General features: G+C 34.2%; 3 protein-coding genes across 7 annotated transcripts; 1 reads left to right on the top strand and 2 right to left on the bottom strand.

Moving 5' to 3' along the window:
* Positions 1-3,266: 3,266 nt before the first annotated feature.
* On the top strand, positions 3,267-7,922 carry LOC127744770 (monosaccharide-sensing protein 2-like). Its single transcript, XM_052257162.1, has 6 exons — positions 3,267-3,345; positions 4,290-4,850; positions 5,391-5,887; positions 5,990-6,334; positions 6,892-7,079; positions 7,435-7,922. Exons 1-6 carry the CDS (start codon positions 3,267-3,269, stop codon positions 7,883-7,885), a joined length of 2,121 nt encoding a protein of 706 aa, XP_052113122.1. The 3' UTR covers positions 7,886-7,922.
* A 996-nt stretch (positions 7,923-8,918) lies between these two features.
* LOC127741289 (uncharacterized) lies at positions 8,919-13,380 on the bottom strand. 3 transcript variants are annotated; one of them, XM_052253458.1, is made up of 8 exons: positions 13,224-13,380; positions 11,481-12,267; positions 11,187-11,387; positions 10,880-11,086; positions 10,698-10,790; positions 10,516-10,617; positions 9,520-9,867; positions 8,919-9,311 (listed from the first exon to the last, which is right to left on the bottom strand). In XM_052253458.1, exons 2-8 carry the CDS (start codon positions 12,258-12,260, stop codon positions 9,237-9,239), a joined length of 1,806 nt encoding a protein of 601 aa, XP_052109418.1. In that variant the 5' UTR covers positions 12,261-12,267; positions 13,224-13,380; the 3' UTR covers positions 8,919-9,236. The 3 variants fall into 3 exon arrangements, with proteins under 3 accessions (XP_052109418.1, XP_052109417.1, XP_052109422.1); XM_052253457.1 differs by having other exon boundaries at positions 11,187-11,428; positions 11,492-12,267; XM_052253462.1 differs by lacking the exon at positions 8,919-9,311 and having other exon boundaries at positions 9,705-9,937; positions 11,187-11,428; positions 11,492-12,267.
* A 1,349-nt stretch (positions 13,381-14,729) lies between these two features.
* LOC107475741 (uncharacterized) lies at positions 14,730-19,350 on the bottom strand. 3 transcript variants are annotated; one of them, XM_016095388.3, is made up of 8 exons: positions 19,209-19,350; positions 17,509-18,415; positions 17,202-17,443; positions 16,900-17,106; positions 16,724-16,813; positions 16,546-16,647; positions 15,462-15,782; positions 14,730-15,065 (listed from the first exon to the last, which is right to left on the bottom strand). In XM_016095388.3, the coding sequence occupies exons 2-8, from the start codon at positions 18,404-18,406 to the stop codon at positions 15,015-15,017; spliced, it is 1,911 nt and encodes a 636-aa protein (XP_015950874.1). In that variant the 5' UTR covers positions 18,407-18,415; positions 19,209-19,350; the 3' UTR covers positions 14,730-15,014. The 3 variants fall into 3 exon arrangements, with proteins under 3 accessions (XP_015950874.1, XP_015950891.1, XP_052108179.1); XM_016095405.3 differs by having other exon boundaries at positions 15,462-15,779; XM_052252219.1 differs by having other exon boundaries at positions 17,509-18,407; positions 19,209-19,339.
* Positions 19,351-22,350: the final 3,000 nt, after the last annotated feature.

Genomic DNA, 22,350 nt, shown 5'->3' with positions numbered 1-22,350 from the left:
GCCATGTACCTATTTCTAAGCTTCATTGTGAAAGAACCATGGTTCTAAATTAAGTACTGCAGTAATCTTCATTGTGAAAGAACCATTGTGAAAGAAATAATAAACCCATGTGCCATGTATTCTTTATTTTCTAGATTAAGTACTCTTTATTTTCTAAATTAATAATCTTCATTGTGAAAGAACCATTGTGAAAGAAACAGTAAACCCATGTGCCATGTACTCTTTATTTTCTAAATTAAGTACTCTTCATTTAATCTTTTTGTGTTAGTGTTATCAAACCTGCATCAAAGTAATTATTGGTCTTTTGGTCTAGAAAAGACTAAAGAGTACTACTATTCACGTTCATTTTTATCTCTAAACTTGATTTATTAAGTATGGAATACTACATGACATAATGCAGATATAAGGATATGACAATGTTTAAAAATTTGTGGCTAATTACAATATCCCAAATCCATAACTTAAAGAAAAAAGAACACCAAAAATTAAATTATGAAGATATTTAAACAGAAAAAGGTATCCAAATCCCTCAGATTCATAGACAGAAAAAGGTAAATATCTAATAACTTGCAATAAATTTTGAAAAAATCAAAGATCAGGGAGACAAAACCAATCCTAAAGATTAATCAACGAGAAAATTCAATTAGGATTCAAGTGGTCAGGCAGTGACTAAAGTAGGTCAAATATCTCTGTAAGCACCAATTTTTTTTATTTTAGTTATATGAGTTAATATTCAGAATAAATTGTGAAAAAATCAACGAACAAGAACATTGTGAACACTGAACAGCAACAACAACAAACTTTCAATCAGCCCACCAACAAAATTTATTTAATTTTTTATTTTTTATTTTCAATTCAACGAATAGCAACAACAACAAACTTTCAATCAACCCACCAACAAGAACATCTAATAAGTAATAACTTGCAACAAATTGTGAAAAAATCGAGTTACCAACCTCAGAAGACGACATTGTGAGTTGCAGAAGAAGGCTCGGCGACGGAGACAGCTGGACGGCGACGAGGACTGCTCACTGCTGGACGGCGATGAGGACTGCTGGACGAAAGAACGGCTCAGACCGAGATCGACGACGGCGAGACGATGGCGTGAAGACAGCTCTCTGCAACGCCGTGATGGAGATCGACGACGTCCTTCACGGCGAGTCGACGATGGCGCTCTCAGCTCTCTGGCTCTCTGGCTCTCTCAAGCTCTCATTCTCTCAGCGTCTCAGGCAATCAGGCATAGAAGAGAAAGATGGAGGTTGTGACTTATGGGGGTGTTACTTGTGTTGTGGCTGCGCTGAGTGAGTAGGGATTGGGGGTTAGAGGATTGCATATTATGTTAAAGGGTAAATGTGTAAAAACAAGGTTTCTGAACCAATATTTCGGTTCGGTTTGGTTCGGTTCAGTTTTTTCTGAACCAACCGAAAACCGAACCGAACCGATCGGTTTAATTTGAAAAAAAACCAGTTTTTTCAGTTTTCTTTTCGGTTGTTGTAAATTTCGGTTCGGTTTTGCGGTAAAATTCGGTTCGGTTCGGTAACTTACACCTCTACTAACAAGTTACTCCATATACACCCACTAAATTATGCCATATACACCCAAGGACAACCAATATTACAAGGACAAGCAATATTAGGATAGTTGCAACAGTTGATTATATTACACTATATCAGTTCAGAAATTTACATCCAATAAATTATGCCATATACACCCAACAAATTACGCAATATACTCCTAAAAATCAGTTACGAGAAGAACTAGAACAAGAAGAACAGTAAAACGTAGAATAACTAAGAATAACAGTAAAACCTAGAACCAAAAAGAACAGTAAAACGTAGAACAAGAAGAATATTAAAAATAATAAAATGAGAGATAGAACAAGAACAACAGTAAAATCTAGAAGACGTAGAAGAACAGTAAAACATAGTTCTTCGATTTCGAAATGTGAAAAATCTACAAGATGACTAAAATAGTAACGTACCTTGAGTAATATTTCTTCGTTTTTTCTGAAAATTGTTGATGGAGAGTTCTATCTTTTGTTGATGGTTTCTGCTAATTTTCGCGACGAGTTCTATCTCTTGATTTTGGAATGTTGCTCGAAGGTTGACGGTTTGTGTTTTCTTCGAAGGAGAAGTGGAAGAATGCACCATAATGAGCGCTTTTTTCGATGCGTAACGGTTGAGTGATGCGCGTGACATTGACGCTCTACTCAAAGGGTATGAGTGCGCGTATAGTATTATCGGGTTGGACCAACTTATAATATTTGTAGTCCTTTTTTACTTGTATGTATAGCAGTATATATACTACCGGTGTGCTTTGTTAAGCATAGTGCATCTAGCTAATTTTTTAGAGAAATGTTAGATGTATTATTTTTTATTATATTTTAATCTAAAAGTGACTCAGCTCATAAAAAAAGATATACTATTTATACCAAAATATGGTGCAATATATTTCCCATTCTACTTAAATATGCACTTATTAATTTTTATAAATATATTTATGTATAAAAATCATGCATAAAAATAAAACAAATAAATTAAATTATAATTATAGGGATATATAATTGTTATATCTAGCTATCAATAATTCAATATATTTGCAAACCGATATGGAAAATTTAATTTGTATTGAAGATTCAAACTCAACAAAATACTTTTTAAAAAACTAAGACTTAGTCAGAGTGAAAATGATAAACACAAAAGTAAAGCTATCAAAACTTAAGAAATAGGATCACAGCTCAATCTAATTCTTTTAGTGTGGTCGAGTATTTTAATTTTAGTAAATTATATATTATTTAATTTATCTATAAAATTAAAAAAACCACATCAATTAGAAAAAAGAATATTGGAGGCATAGTGGATCTGGCAAGCCATGTTTTGCTCCTATTCTAAATACCGTTTTCCTTGTTATAAAATAGTAAATTTCATCGTGGCACATTCTCACTCACAAATAACTTTGCAAAGATTTCGATTTCAATATGACTAATCATCATCAACACATAAGCATCGCTATTCCAAGAAATTAGGGTTGGCATTGTTCTTTGATTTGACTTTCAAATTTGGATCAAAATCCCACTTTTAACAACTTCATTTACCATAACATAGATATCACTGTAGTTGAAAACAGATAAGAAGATTGTGACACATTAATTATAGCCAATCAGCCATACAATAAAAAGAAACAAAGTAACAAAATGTGCACATAAACTTTTGCTTTAGGTTTTTTTTTTTTTTGGCTAATTTTTTAGCCAAGAAAAACAAGAAACAATGCAGGAGATTATAATTGTTGCTGCTGCTGCTACTCTAGGGAATCTGCTTATTGGATGGGATAGTTCAACCATTGCAGGTTTGTACCAAATTAATTTTTATGTTAACTTTCTTTGCCTATTTTTGATGCCAAGATATATGCATTTTTCTTGGATTAACCATTTACTACTTCCATCTAGTTTTTCCATTGTTTTTACTTCTTTGTGTTATATATTCATTTTGGATTCTAATATAATTTTTATACCAATGATATTTAGTTTTATCTCATTAGATCAGATCATTGAAAAATAAAATCGGAAATTTATATACCAGAATTTATGAATTAAAATGGACAATTTTAATTTCGAGATCTAAACTTATTATACATTCTGATGAATAGTAATCAGAATGGTCGCAAAAAATTATGTATTTATTAATTAGGATTAAGCACCTCAAACTGATTTTCAAAAAATACAATAATAAATCAAATTGATTTTTCTGTTAATTAACTAATAATATGTCACAAAATGATTATGTAAGTCACGTATCATCATCTATAACTAGTTTTTTGCCAACAAATTTGTTATAGAATCCGTCGATTTTGACAGTAATTATTTACTGACGAGAATTATATTATTGGATTTTTTTGACAAAAAATTTGATAGTATGAATTATTTTTGTTATTTTGCCAGTAAATTTGATGTTATTTAACAATTTTTTTTAGTGAAATCAATCTAGTTCATATGATTACATTTCTAAGAAATCAATTTAAGACATTGAAATTCTAAAAACTATTTTAACTATTAACCCTAATAAATTCTTACTAGGAAAAGTCTAGGAGGCCAGTAATTTTATTGAATTTTGGCCAGCATGTAACCAGCAGAGAAAAATGAGCTATTGGATGAAATCTCACACCAATCTCACACCATCAAATCATCATTGATGGCTAGTTGATGGCTAACAATCACAAAAATTGCTGGCCCTAGCATTGCTCTTCTTACTAACTAAATTACAAATTTAATTACCAAAATGCCATGCATGCAGGTGGCATGGGCTACATCAAGAGGGAATTCAAACTTGATCCCACAGTTGAGGGGATGATTGTTTCCACCTCCTTCTTCACCGGCACCATCGTGACGATCTTCTCCGGAAAAGTATCCGACATGATCGGCCGGCGACCCATGCTCATAGGATCATCCATAATGTTCTTCCTAAGTGGTCTAGCCATGTTATGGGCTCCAAATGTTGCCTTCATAGTGTTTTCAAGACTCTTAGACGGCATCGGAATCGCCCTCGCCGTCACGATAACCCCGGTCTACATCTCGGAGATTGCGCCGCCGGAGATCAGAGGCTTGCTGAACACGCTACCGCAGTTCTCATGCTCTTTGGGAATGTTCTTGGCTTACATTTGGATGTTTTCAATGTCTCTTTTGGAATCTCCAAGTTGGAGAGCAATGCTTGGTGTAGTTTCCATTCCTTCTGTTGCTTATTTCTTCTTGGTTGTCTTCTTTCTTCCTGAATCTCCTCCATGGTTGGTAAGCAAAAGTAGGATTTCAGAGGCTAGGAAGGTTCTTCAGAGAATTCGTGGCCAAGAAGATGTTTCAGGTCATCATCCTTAAACTACCTACATAGCTTCATTCGCATGCAGTTGTTTTTTTACGTAGAATTGATAATTGAGAATAATTAAATAACAGTATAGTTAACTTGATGTGAAATTGATAGCTAAGAGTCGTTAAATAATTTAACAAGGTTTGACTAAATTGTTATCTAATAACTCTTAACTATCAATTTTATATGAAGTTAACTTGACCTGACTTTCTACTTTAGATAATTTGACATATTTAACTAAATTATTATCTAATATATCTCAATTATCATCTTTATATAAACACTATATAAGAATTCTTCTCATATTTAATTAATTATTCTCAACTATGATTTTTGTGTAAATAGTTACTTAATAAATACTCCAAATTTTTTACATTTGATTAGTTTTTGCACAAACATACATATAAACACAGGAATAAATATAATTTACACTTATATATTGCACAAAACCTGCACATAAAAATTGACAGAAAATGATTTTTTGTTTCTACTCAAAACTTTTAATGGTAAAACTAAGATAGGTTTGAAAATGTATAGGAGAACTAGCATTGTTGGCAGAGGGTATGAACCCTGGAGGAGAATCAACCATCATAGAAGAATACATAATAACCCCAGCAGGAAGTACTGAACAAATATCAAACATGGAATCAGCAAAAGATTACATAAAACTTTATGGACCAAACCAGGGAGTTTCAATGATTGCTCATCCAATCAGCAGTGTACATGGTGGCGGTAGCATCCTAGCGCTGTCGCGGCAAGGAAGCGTTGCCGGGCAAGCAACCGCCGGCCTCAAGGACCCTATTGTGAATCTGTTTGGTAGCATGCATGAGAGTGATCATCATCATCATCATCATGATCTTGCTGCACAAAGCATTGATCAAGGCTCTTTTGGTACCCACCATGACAATTTGCAAGCTCCATTGCTCTCAAGGCAAGGTAGTAGTGTTGTGGACAGGAGTAGATTTTATAAGAGGAGCAGCAGCATCAAAGGAAGTAATGGTAACTTGGCTGCCCAGGGTGAAACCGCCACTAAGGTAAAATTAAAAATTAGTATTTTTGTATGTTTTATATATGTGATTTATGATTAAAAATTTGTATTTTTATGTGATATTCTTGTTGGAATTTATGCATCTTAGGCAACAAACATTGGTGGGGGTTGGCAATTGGCATATAAAGCAGTGGATGGAAAAAAGGAAGGAGGGTTCCAAAGGTTGTATTTGCATGCAGACCCTTCCATTGGTGCAGGGTCTCAGCATGGTTCATTTGTTGGGAATTCAGGGACTGATTTGCAATTAGCATTAGAGCGTGGTGAATCATTTCAAGCAGCAGCCCTTGTGAGCCAATCAGTTCTTGCTCTTAATAAGGATAACACAATAAAGCCAGAAGCTGTTGCTAATAAAGGATCAGGCTGGGGTGCTCTGCTTGAACCTGGAGTTAAACGTGCATTGATTGTTGGAATTGGGCTTCAAGCTCTTCAACAGGTATATTTTATTAACAATCATGATACTAATACTCTATATTTACTGTTAACAACGCTTGATTATTTTGGCGACTTATTTTGTTTTAAAAAAAAGTTTAATTGTTCTGTCGGTCCTTCTAGTTTTACTGAATTTTCAATTAAGTCTTTATACCTTTTTCTTTTCGATTGAATCCCTATATCATATCAGATTTTGTAATTAAGCCTCTGTCATGACAAAAATGCTAGAATTAATGGAATGTTTCGTTAAACAAAACGAATATGCCTAATACTTAACTGAATATTCTACATAGTTTGACAGAATATTCAATTAATTTCAATGTTTTTGTCACGGTAGAGACTTAGTTACAAAATCTGATATAGTATAGGGACCTAATTTAAGAAAAAAAAAGGAATATGTGTATAATCTATAGTGACTGATTTGATAGTTGATTTTTAGTATACATGAAAATTAAATATTTGTAGGGACCAAAACAAAAAGAAAAAAAATGCACACTACAAGGACTGAAAATTAATTTATATTTACATTCAATAGTATATAACTTCAAATACATGTTGCAGGCTGCTGGCATAAATGGATTTCTATATTATGCTCCTCAAATCCTTGAGGAAGCAGGTGTTGGGGCACTTCTTTCAAGTTTTGGGATTACTGAAACATCAGCTTCTTTACTCGTAAATGTCATTATAACATTTTCTATGCTCCCTTGCATTGCTCTTTCCATGAAACTCATGGATATTGCAGGGAGGAGGTAAGTTTAACTACAATTTCAAAATTTATTATGTAGTTTCAATTTGCTTTAGCCTTTTCTTGTTGTTCAAGATATTCTTTCGAAAGTGTATTATAAGTTATAACCATATCTTTCTATAATCTTATTCGATAACTATTCTAAGTCACAAAATACAAAGATACTGAGATAGTAAAAATTCGTCTCTACCATATCCATATTTTGGATGGATATAAATTTCGTCTATTTTCTTCTATCAGTTTGTGTCTTTAGATCTCTGTATTTTTATTCAGAAACTGACCTCCACATTCTTATATGCAATTTGAGGACAAATAATGCATCATTGTTCTAAATGAGAATAATTATTTGTGAAATGCAGGGCACTATTGCTCAACACAATCCCCATCTTGATAGTGTCTCTAACAGTACTGGTACTAAGGGATTCATTCCCCATGAGTTCTATTGTGAATGCAGCAGTAACAGCAACATGTGTCATTGTCTATGAGAGCATCTTCTGCATGGGATTTGGTGTGATTCCTAACATTATTTGTGCAGAGATTTTCCCAACAAGTGTGAGAGGAATATGCATCTCAATTTGTGCACTCACATTTTGGATCAGCACATTGATTGTCACATCTTCATTCCCATTCTTGCTGCATCAAATTGGACTCACTGGTGTCTTTTCATTGTTTGTTTGTGGTTGCATCATTGCATGGGTGTTTGTTTACACGAAAGTTCCTGAGACAAAGGGCATGCCTTTAGAAGTCATCATCGAGTTCTTCGCCATTGGTGCTAAGCCTGGAGCAGATCCTGCCACCATGGCAAGCTAAAAAGCTCGACGATCGTTGTCTTATTTGGTAATTATCTCAGAACAAAGATAGAGACATTAGAAGACACAACACAAGACTATTTAGAGAAAAAGATAAACAAAATGTTTGTGTCTTTGCTTAACCCAAAATGGGACAATAAAAGAGTTCATAAAGACAAGTTTTCTATTGTGTCTGAGATCATTGGCAAACAGAACATTCATAATATTATCATTATTGTGATCACAAGGAATTGAAGCAGCAGTAGATTGATATAGTTTTGAGTCTTTAGTTGATTTTGATTCCAATTCCTATTGAGCGAGTTGAAGATTTTATTGGTGAAATGGAAATATTGGAACCTTTTTGCTGGTATGGATAAGATTATGTGTCTTTTTTCTCCCCTATACTTTGAAAAATAGAAATTACAATACAAATACTTAAACGACTTTTAAGTGTTATGGATTAATAATATTCTAATCAAATTCTTGCACTTACAAAATTTGTAAGTAATAAGTGATTGAGTTAAACTAATTTATTACTCTTATTATATAGTATACGATTAAATATCTATTAAAAAATTAATATTAAACATACGTACAAATAATATAAGTAACAAAATTTTTAAGCTTTGTTTGGTTGGAAGGAAGTAAAAAAGTAATAGAGGGAAGAGAAGTTGCAAATTTTTATGTGTAATTCATCAAAAAAAAAAAAATTGCAACTTCTCTGTCTCCCACTATTTTTCCACCACTTATCTCCAACCAAACAATTATAGTGTCCATTTCCTTGTGCTGGACATTTTTTTCCTGGTGAATGCTATGAAGAATTTCTCCTTGTATGAAGAGTTTGTAGACAAATGATTCATTTATTGAAATGAAATCAAGACACGTATGAGGTTGTTAACTTTGCATAACAGAACTTATTTTATTTAACATTTATTGATTATTATTAAAATTAATTAATGTTAAATAAGACAAATTTAAGTTTTTTTTTTTTTTGTCTTCCTACCTAACACTACCGGTTATACAAATACATTACAGTACAAGTGATAGTTGTTCGAATTGCTTAAATGCCATTTTGTGGTTGATGGTTAGAAGATACCCTTATCAATTACAAAGAATTTTTTTCATCCAATAGTAAAAATAGGGTGACCATGCAGGCATGAAAACATATCCAAAAATTCCAGACCTTCTTCATTCACTACCTTAATACAGATTCTACAGTCCTATACTGCATTTTTTTTCACCCTAAAGTGAAACTCCAACATCAGCAATCACTGAATGATCCCATTCTGCCCTATAACTAATATCTTCTTGGATATAACAGATTTCACCTCCTCTACCACCATATTTGGGCAATTCATGGCAATCAAGTTCTGTCATTTAGAAGGATTTCCATTGCTTTTCCCAGCATTCCCACCATTAGCAAGTGAGGCCTGAAATGCACGCGTAATCTGAAAAAATAAAATAAAAATAAAAAACCATTAGCTTCCACATACATTTTATTGTAAATTTGTGATGCATAATAGGAAAACAAACTTGTCTATTCATTGTTCTGCATAGTTTCTATCTACTCCCATAACTCTCCCTCAAGATTGATATTGTGTACATTCCAAGACTCAAGAAAAACACTATAAAGAACATAATGAGAAGGAGGGTTACCAATGGAGTAAGGAGTGTAGCGAGCTCGGGAGTCATGTTTGGGGTAGCAACATGTTGTAGGACTAGAGTTACAGCATTCTCAAATTCACGTCTACTTTTAGTCTCTCTTTCCAATCGTGCTCGCAGATCTACAATGTCCTGTTTCATCTGAGTAAAGGGGGCACTTTCTAGGCACTTGCCTCCACATCTTGTTTGCTCTTCAGCCTCAAATAATTGTGTTTTGCAGGGTCCTAAACCCAAACCTCTGATTCTACCAGAATGCTCCTCTCCAAGCGCTTGGGCAAGGGAATCATCTGGTCCAACTGTTGGTGAACAGTTCCCTTCAGTCTCAATACGAGTAATTTCGTCCTATTGTCAACATCCCAGCATTAGTGTTGGGGAAGAGACTGACCAAAAGAATGGAAATGAAATGCGCAAACTGTAAACAGTGGACATTGTTCAACAGGTTAGCGTTGCACTGTAATTCTTACCATTTGTAAAAAGTGTTGAAGCTTAGCAAAGAAGCACGCAAACCCAATTTTCTCATTCCAACAATTATTATTGGGGAGAGAGAGTAATAGAACGCTGATGCTATGACTATCAAATCCCATATGCACTCCAAATATTTAAAGGCTAGAATTAATCATATGATTAACTAAACTAAATAGTTCGTAATAATAATAATAATAAACTAAAAAAATTAAACCCAAACTAAAGAGGTGCTTTCAAAATTATAATTTCCTTTATACACAAGCTCCAATTGTTCATTTAGAAGAGAGATTAATCAACAGTTAGAGGACAATTACGAACACCGACCGAGATTATCCCCCATTGCCTCACAAAAACTCAACTAAACTGTAGTCAATTTTTTCCTCAATATTCCCACTTCAGAAATAACTTTACTCAAGCATACCTTTTGGGCCAATGCTAGAGTGTGGAAAGATATCAAAGTCTAAAATTAAAACCGTGTCTCCTAGAAAAATAAAACAAATTTAAAATTTCTGCAAGAAATCTTACACAAATAGCTCGGATTGCATCATTTGGATATGATCCATCAGGTCTAGTATGCATGGCAATAAAAACTTTCCCCCTACTAACCGGTTCTCCATTCTCAACTTCCTACACATTTTCAAAACATTCATTAGAACTAATAAGCATTGGAACAATGAAAAATAAATATCGGCCAGTCATACAATCACCATCTCATGCCGTTTCCTTGCTAAGCTCTTGGACCCTAAACGATGCACAACTGATAGTTTCTCCCGACTTTCAGCATTTTTTCTGCACATTTCCTGCAATGTACATACATTAGAGAGGGGGGAGAGAGGGGTGATCAATGTGAAATAATTGCACGTATAAATCATATAATTGATCTACTTACCACAGTGTTTGGATCCAAACGATAATCAATAAATTCAATCCAGTGATCTCGATTTATCTCAGGAGGGTGATTAGCATAGTTCTCTTCTTTACTGAGTTCTGGATCATAATATTTATGAAAAACTTCAGATCGATTCTCCTTCCACTTTTCCCCAATCCTTTGGATTATAATCTTCTTCACTAGATCATCATTTATAATGAACTTATCCTTTCAATGCACAGAAAAACGATCAATAAATTAGTTACAAGTTGTATGAAGTTTAAAATAAGAAACCTTCGAGATAATTGTTACTTAAACTAAGTTTTACCTTTATCTTGCTATCAAAAATCTCCTCCTTAAGATTTTTAGGAACTTTAGGCCAAGACTTATAGCAAATAGGAAGAGCAGCAAAATTGGCACCCAATTGTCCAAGAGCTTGTCCTAAGAGGCCAGCTGCCTCACCAACTGGTTGTTTCCAATCATTAAGTGGCAACACCACTTTGGTGCCACTGGGAAGGTTCCAAAGATCCTTCAATTTCAAATATGCTACTTTTGTAACTCCAGAAGCATCTGTGAGTTATATTTGTCAGAAAATCAAATTAGGAAAGAACACAAGACATACCCACAAATTACCTTTTACATCAACAGTCCAAAATTTGCGGTTTTCACGGGTCCGACGTTGAGTTTGGTCAGCAGATGGATCCTGTGAAGGAACTTCTGAGGATGGCGAGACATCAATTGATGCTAGTGTGGCTAGTGTGGCATGAGAAGTTGGTGGTGGAGCATCAAATGAAGGTATTAGGGCCTCGGGAAATGACGGGGCCTCAGAAGATGATGAGGCCTCGGAGGATGATGGAGCATCACCTGAAGATGCCGGCACTTGAGTAGATAGCACAGCATGAATTGACGGTTGTTGAGCTTGTGAAGGAGCTTCCTCCCATGGGTAGTGCCTTAGTTGAGTTTGGGTGGCAAGTGGGGCTTGTGAAGGAGCCACTGTGGATGGTGTTGATGAGGCTTGAGCTGATGGTGGAGCATTAATCAATGGTTTCTGGGCTTGAAAAGTTGGTGGTGGAGTTTGAGTAGATGGTGGAGCATCAACTGAAAGTGGTAGGGCTTGCAAAGGAGCTTTTGTGCGTTGCCGACGCCTAGGCCAAGATTGGGTGGCTGATAGGGGTTGAGGAGGTTCTTGAGATAGTGTGGCATCAATCCACACTAATGGGGTTTGATTAGGTAGTGGAGCATCATTCAATGGTGGTGGAACTTGAGCAGCTGGTGAAGCAGTAGTTGATGGTGGTGGGGCATTAGCAGTTGCTGGATTGTTAGTTGATAGTGGAGGGGATTGAGTTGAAGCTTTATTTCCTCCTTTTCTAGGTGGAACACCAAACCGTGAAACCCTAGGCATAGTACAACTTTGTAAAGAAATTAGTCATGTTGTTTAATCACAATAGCTTATGAGAATGAGAAAATAATTACTAATCTAGTTAATAGTTATTCTGATATAACATACACATAACAACTAGAAAGAAACAAGTTTATCATTCTTGACTAAAGTACAACTGAAGCAGCAGCAACAACAATAATAATAACAAAGCCTTGCATTAGGTTGGGTTAGCTATATGGATCAGTTAAGGTTAAAGTAACTTGCTATAAACTCTGTCAAAAAAAAAAAACTTGCTATGCAGCATATCTGTTCTAGACTCTAGAGACAATAATCAAACCTTATAACACTGGTTTTTTCTTATTTTCTTTTTCCTTACTAGCCATTGTATTACACTTCCATCTACTTTCTTTTTTGCAGCTTGTATAGGTCTTCTTCAATCTGCACGGATAACTAAATCGTCTAAAGTAGAAACCCTCTTCTCCACAAAACTTCCTACCTTATTTTCTCCTTAATGCATCCATTCCTACCATATTTTTTCGAAATTATTCACCCATGAAAATCCACATTCAAGATTCAACAGCTACCACATTAAGTTAAAATATATTCTTAAAAAATAAACTTAAGCAAGATGAGGAAAACCTGAATTCTCCAATAGTATAATACAGAAATAACCCTTTTTAACAATGCAATGTAATAGTACTATCTAGTTCTACATATACACATTAATTGCACCTGAGAACGAGAAATAATCAGTTTTATACCTCTGAAGCACAATATCACATTGATCAAGAGCTTCAAAGATCTACAAATTAACTTAATTTCACACTTTTTACCCGAATGCGAAAATTTGAAAGCTTTGAAATCTATTAATCTGAAATTCTGAATATAAACACTATGATATATCTATGAACCCTAAATCCACATTCAAAACGTGTAGAAGCAAAGAAAACAACAAAATTTACAAAACAAAGAATGGAATCTCACAGTGTGGAGCTACAATTGACGAACAACAGCAGAACAGAGATCGAAGCGTAGCGTATCAGTGGAGTTACGAGCTCCACAGTGTGGCAGCTTCGCAGCTTTCAGCGTTTGCTTTTGCCAACGCTTGTGTTCCGTGTGATTAAATTGGAAATGAGGTGTTGTAAATTACCACTTTGTTATGTGGTGAGTTTGCAAATCCATAACAAAGCAAGCCTCATTCTGCTATTTTTAGTAAGTTTCTTATTTTATTAATAAGTTTAATTACTGTGATGATACTTATAGTTTTATTAAATTTGCAATTAGATCTCTATATTCTTTTTTCTTTTAATTGAATCTCTACACTATTTTTAATTTTGTAATTAGATCATTTTTAGTGCAAAAAATATTAGAGTTAACTAAATATTTATCCTCAAATTGAAGATATCCACAGTTAATAACTTAATTAGATATGAAAAAGACTAGGAGGCCAGCAGATTTTGTGGTTTTTAGCCATCAATTAGCCATCAATAATATTTTTAATAGTGTGAGATTACATTTAATGGTGTAGAATCATTCAATTTCCTTTTGATGGTTAAGTGCTGGCCAAAATTCAACAAAAGTACTGCTCCTAGCATTCCTCATTAGATATTTGACTATATATTTTTTGAGAAAAATATTTCGTTAATTTTAACGTTTTTGACATAAAAATGACCTAATTATAAAATTAAAAATAGTATAAAGACTTAATTACAAATTTGATCTATAAGAACTAACAGAATAATTACACATTAATATTAAAGAAGCTAAACAAAAACAAGAAAATATTTTTTTTAAACCAATTGGAAGGATAATCAAAATTTACAGACACCTTTTTTTCAATTTTTATTGAAGGTGGGCGGTAGCATAAAGTAGGATTTTTCATAAATATAAACATTTCAAAATATAAATTATTAGTGAAAATAAGTATCATGGAGGAGGCAATTTACGTGTAGAATAGTTTTATTTTGTTTCATTTATTTTAGGTATTCTTTTCCTTTCCTTTTATTACCTATTTATTTACTTTTTTATAAATTAAATGTGAATAATAGTAATGAATTTTATTTTAACTAAGATAGTAACTATATACTATACTAAAACTAAAAGATTATGAATTTAACAAGTTAACAAATTTTCTTTTATAAACTATATATAATATTATAGCCAACATTTTAGAAAGAAAATTTGTACACCAACTTTTCTTTCTATATCTCCATTACATATATAGTAGGGAAGAATCAAGATACATAAAACCAAGTGGAGATTTGTTAAAAATTGTAAACAACGGGTATATGATTGTAAACAAACAATGGGGTCTTACATATAGGAAAAATCTCTTCACTTACATAAAAATGATTAAAAACAATTAACACAATCATAATTATTCTTCTAATTTTCCAATTCTACTCGATCGTCTAGAAACTTTATATTCCAGTAACAGTGCAATCTGAGTCTTCATTCGTAGTTACTTCATACTTTAGCTTTATACAACAATTCACCAAGTAAATTCTTTCAAAGTAAATCATCAATTTTCTTGGTCATATGATAAGAGGCCATAATATTGTTTGCAAGTTCTTTTTCCCCCTTCACATTTTACACTTAGCTTCTCATCATGAAAATTGAACATGCACAAATTGTTTTGCAGTTGATTTCTCTTACACACTAGCTTCATTTCTCATATTTTACATTAACAAACAACTTTCCAATTGGTCCAGTTCTGCCCTTCACCTACCATAAATAATCATACAAATCAAGTTCCATGAGAAGAACTTCCATTGCTTAGCCAACATTCCCAGCATTATCACATGTAGCTTGAAGAGCACGTGTAAGCTGAAAAAGATACTATCATGTAAGAAAATAGGAGAAAAAGACGTAAACAATAAAAATAGCAAATTAGCAACCACATAGATGCCACAGTACTATATCAAATTAAAACAAATTTGACTTTCTATTGCTAATTTGCATTTATCCAATTGCAAACATGATTCTTATAATATGTGGATCATACATAATAATAGCTACAAAGGAGCATTTGCAATGTTGCTAAATATCTTAGCACGACTAAAATGCAAAATCTGGGGATTTTAGTTTTGGTTGATTAGGCAAATCTTACATATGTAATTTTTCTACAGTGCAAAATCTGTGGATTTTAGTTTGGTTGATTAGGCAAATCTGTGGATCATAGATTTACTAAAAATCTTAGTGAGGAAGAGGGAAGAGGATTACCAATGGCGTAAGGAGTGCAGCAAGCTCTGGAGTCATGACTGGGGTGGCAACATTTTGGAGGATTAGAGCCACAGTTTTCTGAAATTCAATTCTACCTTTAATCTCTTTTTCCAATTGTGCTCGCAGATCTAGAATTTCCTGCTGCATCTTAGCAAAGACGTCACTGTTTAAGCAACAACCCTCTTTGGTTCTAACTACTTGGGTTGGGCAGGGTCCAAAACCCAAACCTTCGACTCTTCCTAGAGGCTCCTTTCCGAGGGAATCATCCAGAGGAATTGCTCGTGGACAGCTCCCTTCATTCTCAATATGAAGAACTTTCTCCTATTGTCAACATTAGTGTGTTAGTGCTTGATATCAAGCAAAGAGAGATATTAATAATTAATAATAAAAAATAAAACCAACTCCAACTCGTAAATGGGAAAAAAAAAAGTACATGATTCAACGTGTTAAAATTACACAATAATCCCACATGTAAAAGCAATAAAAATTAATATAAAAGCACAAAGACCCAACAGCATGTGTTGGCTGCAAAATTTTGTATAAAACTAAAAGTATTTAAATCTTTCTTATAACTCAAAACAGCATAAAACCAGTCAGTATATAAGCTAAAAGCAAATAGGAGAAATCAAGCCAAGTTAAACAGAGACTACTCGATGACCATGTTTCCTTTTATGTACAAGTTTCAATTTCTCCATCTAGATAAGAGAGGAATCAATTTTCGAACAAAATTATAAACAAAGAAATGATTTCCCATGCTACCCAGAAAAACTCAACAACTGATCTGTTGTCAAGCTTTTCCTCAGTACAGTCTCTTTTCCACATAGGTTGAAATGATGTGTACAATAGCACACTATGGCATCGGGTAATCCCTGAGGCCGACTCCTCCTAGTGAGATAGTTTGTTGTTGTTAGATTGTCCCTTTTCATTTCGACAAGTAGAATTACTTGGTATTCATTTCAAAACTTTGCTTATGCTATTACCAGTGCGAGAGAGTCTGAAGACATATTCATAATAGTAAAATACAAACTATATCTCCTAGAGAAACAGATATTGCCAGTTTATAAACTTCTGCAAGAAATCTTACATGAATAGATTTAGTGGCGTCATCTGCATATGATCCATCACCATTAGCATGCGTGGCAACAAAAACTTTTTCCCTACCAATAGGCTCTTCGCTCTCAACTTCCTACACATTTTCAACATGCTCATTATAGCTAATGGAATTTAAAACGACTGAAAAAATAAACCAATTAAACTACCACCATCTCAGATCGTTTCCTAGCTAACGTCTTATGTCCTCCAGGCACTATTGATGATCTTCCTCGAATTTCTGCATTTCGTTTGCACATTTTCTGCAATGTGATAAACAAAAATGAAAACTCAATGAGATTAGTGTGAAATAATTGTACTGCTTAAATCATATGATTGATTTACTTACATCAGTATTTGGATCCAAACGATAATCAATAAACCAAATCCATTGAGCCCGGGTTATATTCGGAGGATGATTAAGGTAGTTTTGTTCTCTGCTGAGTTTTGGATCATAATACCTACGAAAAACTTTAGTTCGATTGGCCCTCCACTTGTCCCCAATCCTGCTTATGATTATCTTCTTTGCTATGTTGCTATTTATAATGAACTTTTCCTTCAAATGCACAAGAAAAAAAATTGTGAAATAGTTGCATATTGTAAATCTCATTGAAAAGCTTAGAGAAAAATCTCATTGAAACTTGGTTGAACCTTTATTTTGCTATTGTAAATCTCCTCTTTGTAATGTTTAGGAACTTTTATCCAAGACTTGTAACAAATAGGAAGAGCAGTAAAATCTGCTCCCAATTTTGCAATAGCAAATGCTAAGAGGCCACCCGTCTCACCAACTGGTTGTTTACAATCATCAAGTGGTACGACCACTTTGGTTCCATCAGGAAGATCCCAAAGATCCTTCAATTTCAAATGTACAACTTTTGTAGCTCCTGAAGCATCTGTGAGTAACATTTGTTAGAACATCAAATATGGAAAGAAAAAAGATTATATGCCCCCAAATTACCTCTTACATCAACTGTCCAGCGTCTATTGCTTTCACGGCGCCGAGGCTGAATTCGGGTGGCTAGGGGAGCATGTGCTGGACTTTCCGGGGATGATGTGGCATCAACCGATGCTGATGAGGCAGGAGTAAGTGGTGATGCATCAAATGATGGTGGTGGAACTTGAGAAGATGATGGAGCATCAAGTGGGGATCGAATAGGTTGCATAATATTAGTTGATGGTGGTGGGGCTTGAATAGATGGTGAAGCATCAGTTGATGGTGTCGGGGCTTGAATAGATGGTGGAGCTTCAGTTGGCGGTGGTAGGGTCTGGGAAGAAATTTCCATATATTGGCGGCGTTGTAGCCGAGTTCTAAAGGGTAGTTGAAATTGAGAAGGCGTTTCCAAGGATGGTGTAGCATCAGTTGATGGTGGTGAGGCCTGTGTCGATGGTGGAGCATTAGTTGAATGTGGTCGGGCCTGTGAAGGAGCTTCCTTGTATTGGCGGCTCCGAACCCGTGCTTGGGTGGCAGGTGGGCCATTTGAAGGCGCTTCCATTGGTGTTGTGAAGTCATTCAATGTTGATGTGGTTTGAGTAAATGTTCTAGCATTATCCGATGGTGGTGGGACCTGAGAAGAAGATGGAGCTCTGAACGATGATGGTGGGACTTCAGAAAAAGCGTCTAAGTATTGGCGGAGCCGGAGCCATGAATGGGTGGCCGGTGGGGCTTGTAGAAGAGCCTCTGCAGATGATGTGGCATCAAGCCATGTAGATGGAGGCAAAGAGGAAGATGAGGCATCGATAGTTGGTGGTGGGTCTTGAGTAGATGGTGGAGAATCAATCAACGGTGAAGGTTCTTGCATAGAAGATTTATTTCCACCTCTTTTTCTTGGACGACCAAAGCGTGCAACTCGAGGCATGCTGCAAATCTGGGCAGAAATTAATCGTGAAGTTTTCTCACAAAAGCTTGAGAATGATATAATAACTACTAGTTCAATTGTTTAGCTATAACATATAGTAAATACAGTACCTATGAAGGAAAACTTTTCATTCTTAAGTAGTGTACACTAACACAACCAATGAATCAATGAACATCATCCTTTTCTAGTAAACCATGTCTATATACAAATCATTAGAATTCAAATATTTTGGAATGGTTTTATCAGCAAATGGTTAACTCCCTTAACATGTTGCATTGCCATTTTGCTTTCCACTAGGGGAAAATGAATTTATCAAAATCCGAAATAGAATGCTATTCTCAATCCAGCTCCTATTTGTCATCCAAAATATGCAAAAATGCAAACCATCATTCCCAGCATTTGAATGAATAAATAGACCACATGCTCTTCAAGGAACCATTACTAGGCTCATTGAATGGATAAATTTCAGTAATTGGCTTTTAGTAACAACTAACATGTTTTTCAAAGCGACGGATTGTAATGTAACTTTCAGTTGTGCCCTAATTTAATATATAACTAGCATAGCAATTCAAGCTTTCAGAAACACATTTCTCTTCTAGAAATGCTTCTGACCCTACCTAACAGCAAATTAAATTTTTTGATAAGTAGCTTGAACTTTATTCTCACTGCATGCACTATCACAAATCACAGTGATTCATATACACAGCTGAAAACACAAATCAACAAAGTAAAAGAACGAAATTTCCTACAATCAGAACCTAAAGAAAGAGAAAGAACACGAGAATGGTAGATCAAAACTCACGTGACGGAAACTCGACGAGCAGATAGCTGGTGAAAGCGTTGCGAGCTCTGCGAAAAAAGTGAGATTTGCGAAGCTTTCACTTACCTACGCTTTTTAGGGTTCCGCTAACGTTACCTCTGTGTGTGGGGTTTAAAAAAACTAAAAAGTGTTGTCGTAATTTTCCAACTTTTTAGGGGTCAGTTTGCAAATCCTTAACAAAGGAAACCTCACTAATAATCTCATTTTAGTCTCTCAAATTTAATTGATTAGTCAAGTTAATCTGAGTTTTTATGAGTAAATACCCATAATCATCCATGAGATTTACGCAAATACTCACAGTAATCCCTAAGATTCTGAATTTTTTATTGTAATCTTCTAGAAAAAACTCCGAACACTCAAACTGGTCACTAGCTATATTTCAAGTGATGAATCATCACCGGAGTGCTGACGTGGCCTCGAATTGCCACGTGGGAGGAGTCCAAAACGTCGTCATTTTGGTTTGGCACCCTTCATAGCCAAAAACGACGCCGTTTAGATGTTTTCACAAACGCTTCACTTCACTCGTCTCTTCTTCTTCCACCCTCTGACTTCTTCTTCATTTCCCCATTAATAGCGTAGTCATAAGGTTGTATTCGCTGGCTAGAAAAATTTGAGAAAATAAGTAATTCGACCAGAAGTTGTTATCGTTTTTCCCCTCCTTCACGAGGAGAACTTGGTTCTGACTTTGTGATCGGACTCAAGATAACCTTCCCTTTTTTTAACTTTACATTTTTAATACAGTGTTGATTGATGATATGCAAGTTGTTAGTGTAGTTGAGGTTCTGTTATGTGTCCACCAAATCTGAATCTCATCTTTTGTGGGGTTTCATAATCACAAGTATTCTACTTCATAAACCGATTTTGAGAATGTTGTTCCAATTGTAGCACGTTTCTTTTTTTTTTCTTTCAGCTATTTGTGCTTTATTTTGTAAAATTAACCCTCTATGTAGTTATTCCTGGAGATTAAGAATATGCTTCTTCCTTAACAGAAGAACTTGAAATTCCTAATTTAATAAAAAAAATGTGTTTTTGTGATTGGGGATTTCAATATCATGTGCATACGAAGAACCAAGAATGTATTATATTTTTGTGGCACTTTTGTGAATAGAAAATTAGAAATCATAGTTAACTTAGATAAAATTGCTAATCACATATTTCTTCAAATGTTGTTTTGCTGAATTCATATTTTAGGGTCTTCAATTCTTCATAGTGTTGGTGATTTAATCAAGAAAATAGCTTAGAAATTTCAGAGAGATTGAAGATGAGAAAGATTTTATTTTTCGGCATCTCTTGTAGAATATAGTGCTAGAACTCATGCTGAGAAGACATTGGTATCCAAAGACAAGAAACTGAAAATGGAAAGAGATGAAGTAGTTAAAATTAAGATCATCCCTCCACCTGGCTGTGGAAAGAAAATCTATGAAATCGATCCACTTTTGCTCACTCACCGCGACCATCTTGATTTCCGGTAACCTCACTTTTAAACTTCATTTCCTTTAAATATTTGTAGAATAACTATTTGAGTTGCTAGATCATGTAAATTTTTCAAATTACAGTTTCGGACGATACTTGAGATTGCGAGAGGATATCGACAAGCATGAAGGTGGCCTAGATCCATTTTCTCGTACCCATGAAAATTTTAGCTTTAGGCAGAGGTATCTAACTTCTTGCTTAGAAAGCTGCTATGAACTTATCTACTTTTATTAATACCAACTTATTTATCAATATTACTACTATTTTTTGTAGTGTCACAGGAATTACTTATAGAGAATGGACACCAGAAACTAAGGTATATATGCTTTCATATTATATTCTTAACTCCTATTATTAAAATTGGTTTCTTTTCTTATGCTCAAATTCAATTTAAGGGGTTGTATTATTAAAAAATCTATTTTGGATGTTCATCTAAAGTTCAACAAAAATCTTGTTTTCGATGTAGAAATATAGCTTGACATGTGTCTTAAAAATGATTGGATATTTTCTCGTTCAGCAGCATTAATTGAAGACTTCAACAATTAGAATCTAAATGCCGCTGTAATGACTCCAGTATGTTTTGGTTAATGTATGCAAATGATTGTGCTAGTTGGAGCATGTAATCATCTTCGGTTAATATATCCAAACAAAATGAATTTGGTGTGTGGGAGATCTTGCCAAACAATGCAGATGGTTCGCCACCAATTTTGCATGGATCTCAAGTCAAGGTATGCTTATGCAGATGGTTTGCCACCAATTCCTCATGACATCGAAGTACTAATATATATCGCGAAAAAATGATCAGGAAGAAGTGTATGAAAGAAGAAGGAGAAGAGATGAACAAGACGAAGAGATGAAGTGTTTGAGAATTTAGGGATTTAGGGTTACGTATAATAGGAGGGACCAATCTGGGTACAATTTGGAAATTAGCCAGCTCAGTTAGTCGTTGGGATTCCTCCAGCATGACAAACCGAGTCCACGTCAGTGCTCCAGTGATGAGTCATTACCAGAAATATATCCAAAGATCAGTTTGAGTGTTTGGAGCTCTATCTGGAGGACTACAATAGAAAAATCGAAATCTTAGAAATTATTATGAATATTTACGTAAATCTCAAAAACGAAATTTTTATCATTACTAATTTAATGAGTTCATCACTTATGAAAATACAAACTTTCTAATCTATCAATGTTAATGCAATACTAATATAAATGGTTAAATATTACTAATTAATATGATATACGAAATTACTTCATATAATTTAATTAATCTATACTAGTGTTAAGATAATTCAATTCTATAAATTACTTTTGAATATTATTGATCACAATTCAAAAATATCAACTTGAAGTTGCTGTTAATCTGTTATAGTACCACAACAGTACTTATAGTATTCAAAAATATAATAATATTTAGTTGTGAAATGAAATTAACTATTGCAATTATGTCTTTTGAAGTTGTCTAAATTATACTCTATAGTTAACTTTTCTACTTTTATTTTGATTAAACTGAACGTGATTTTTTTAAAGATGTAATTATTCTAATGATTCTTATAATTTTATTAAATTTATAATTATATATATATAAATTGAATTTTTATATTATTTTTAATTTTATAATTAGTTTTTGTGAATATAAAAAATTAAAATTAAT

This window comes from Arachis duranensis, chromosome 1 (assembly GCF_000817695.3).
Source record: "Arachis duranensis cultivar V14167 chromosome 1, aradu.V14167.gnm2.J7QH, whole genome shotgun sequence".
Lineage (NCBI taxonomy): Eukaryota > Viridiplantae > Streptophyta > Magnoliopsida > Fabales > Fabaceae > Arachis > Arachis duranensis.
Note: the sequence above shows the minus strand (reverse complement) of the source record. Positions and strands in the feature narration are given on the sequence as shown.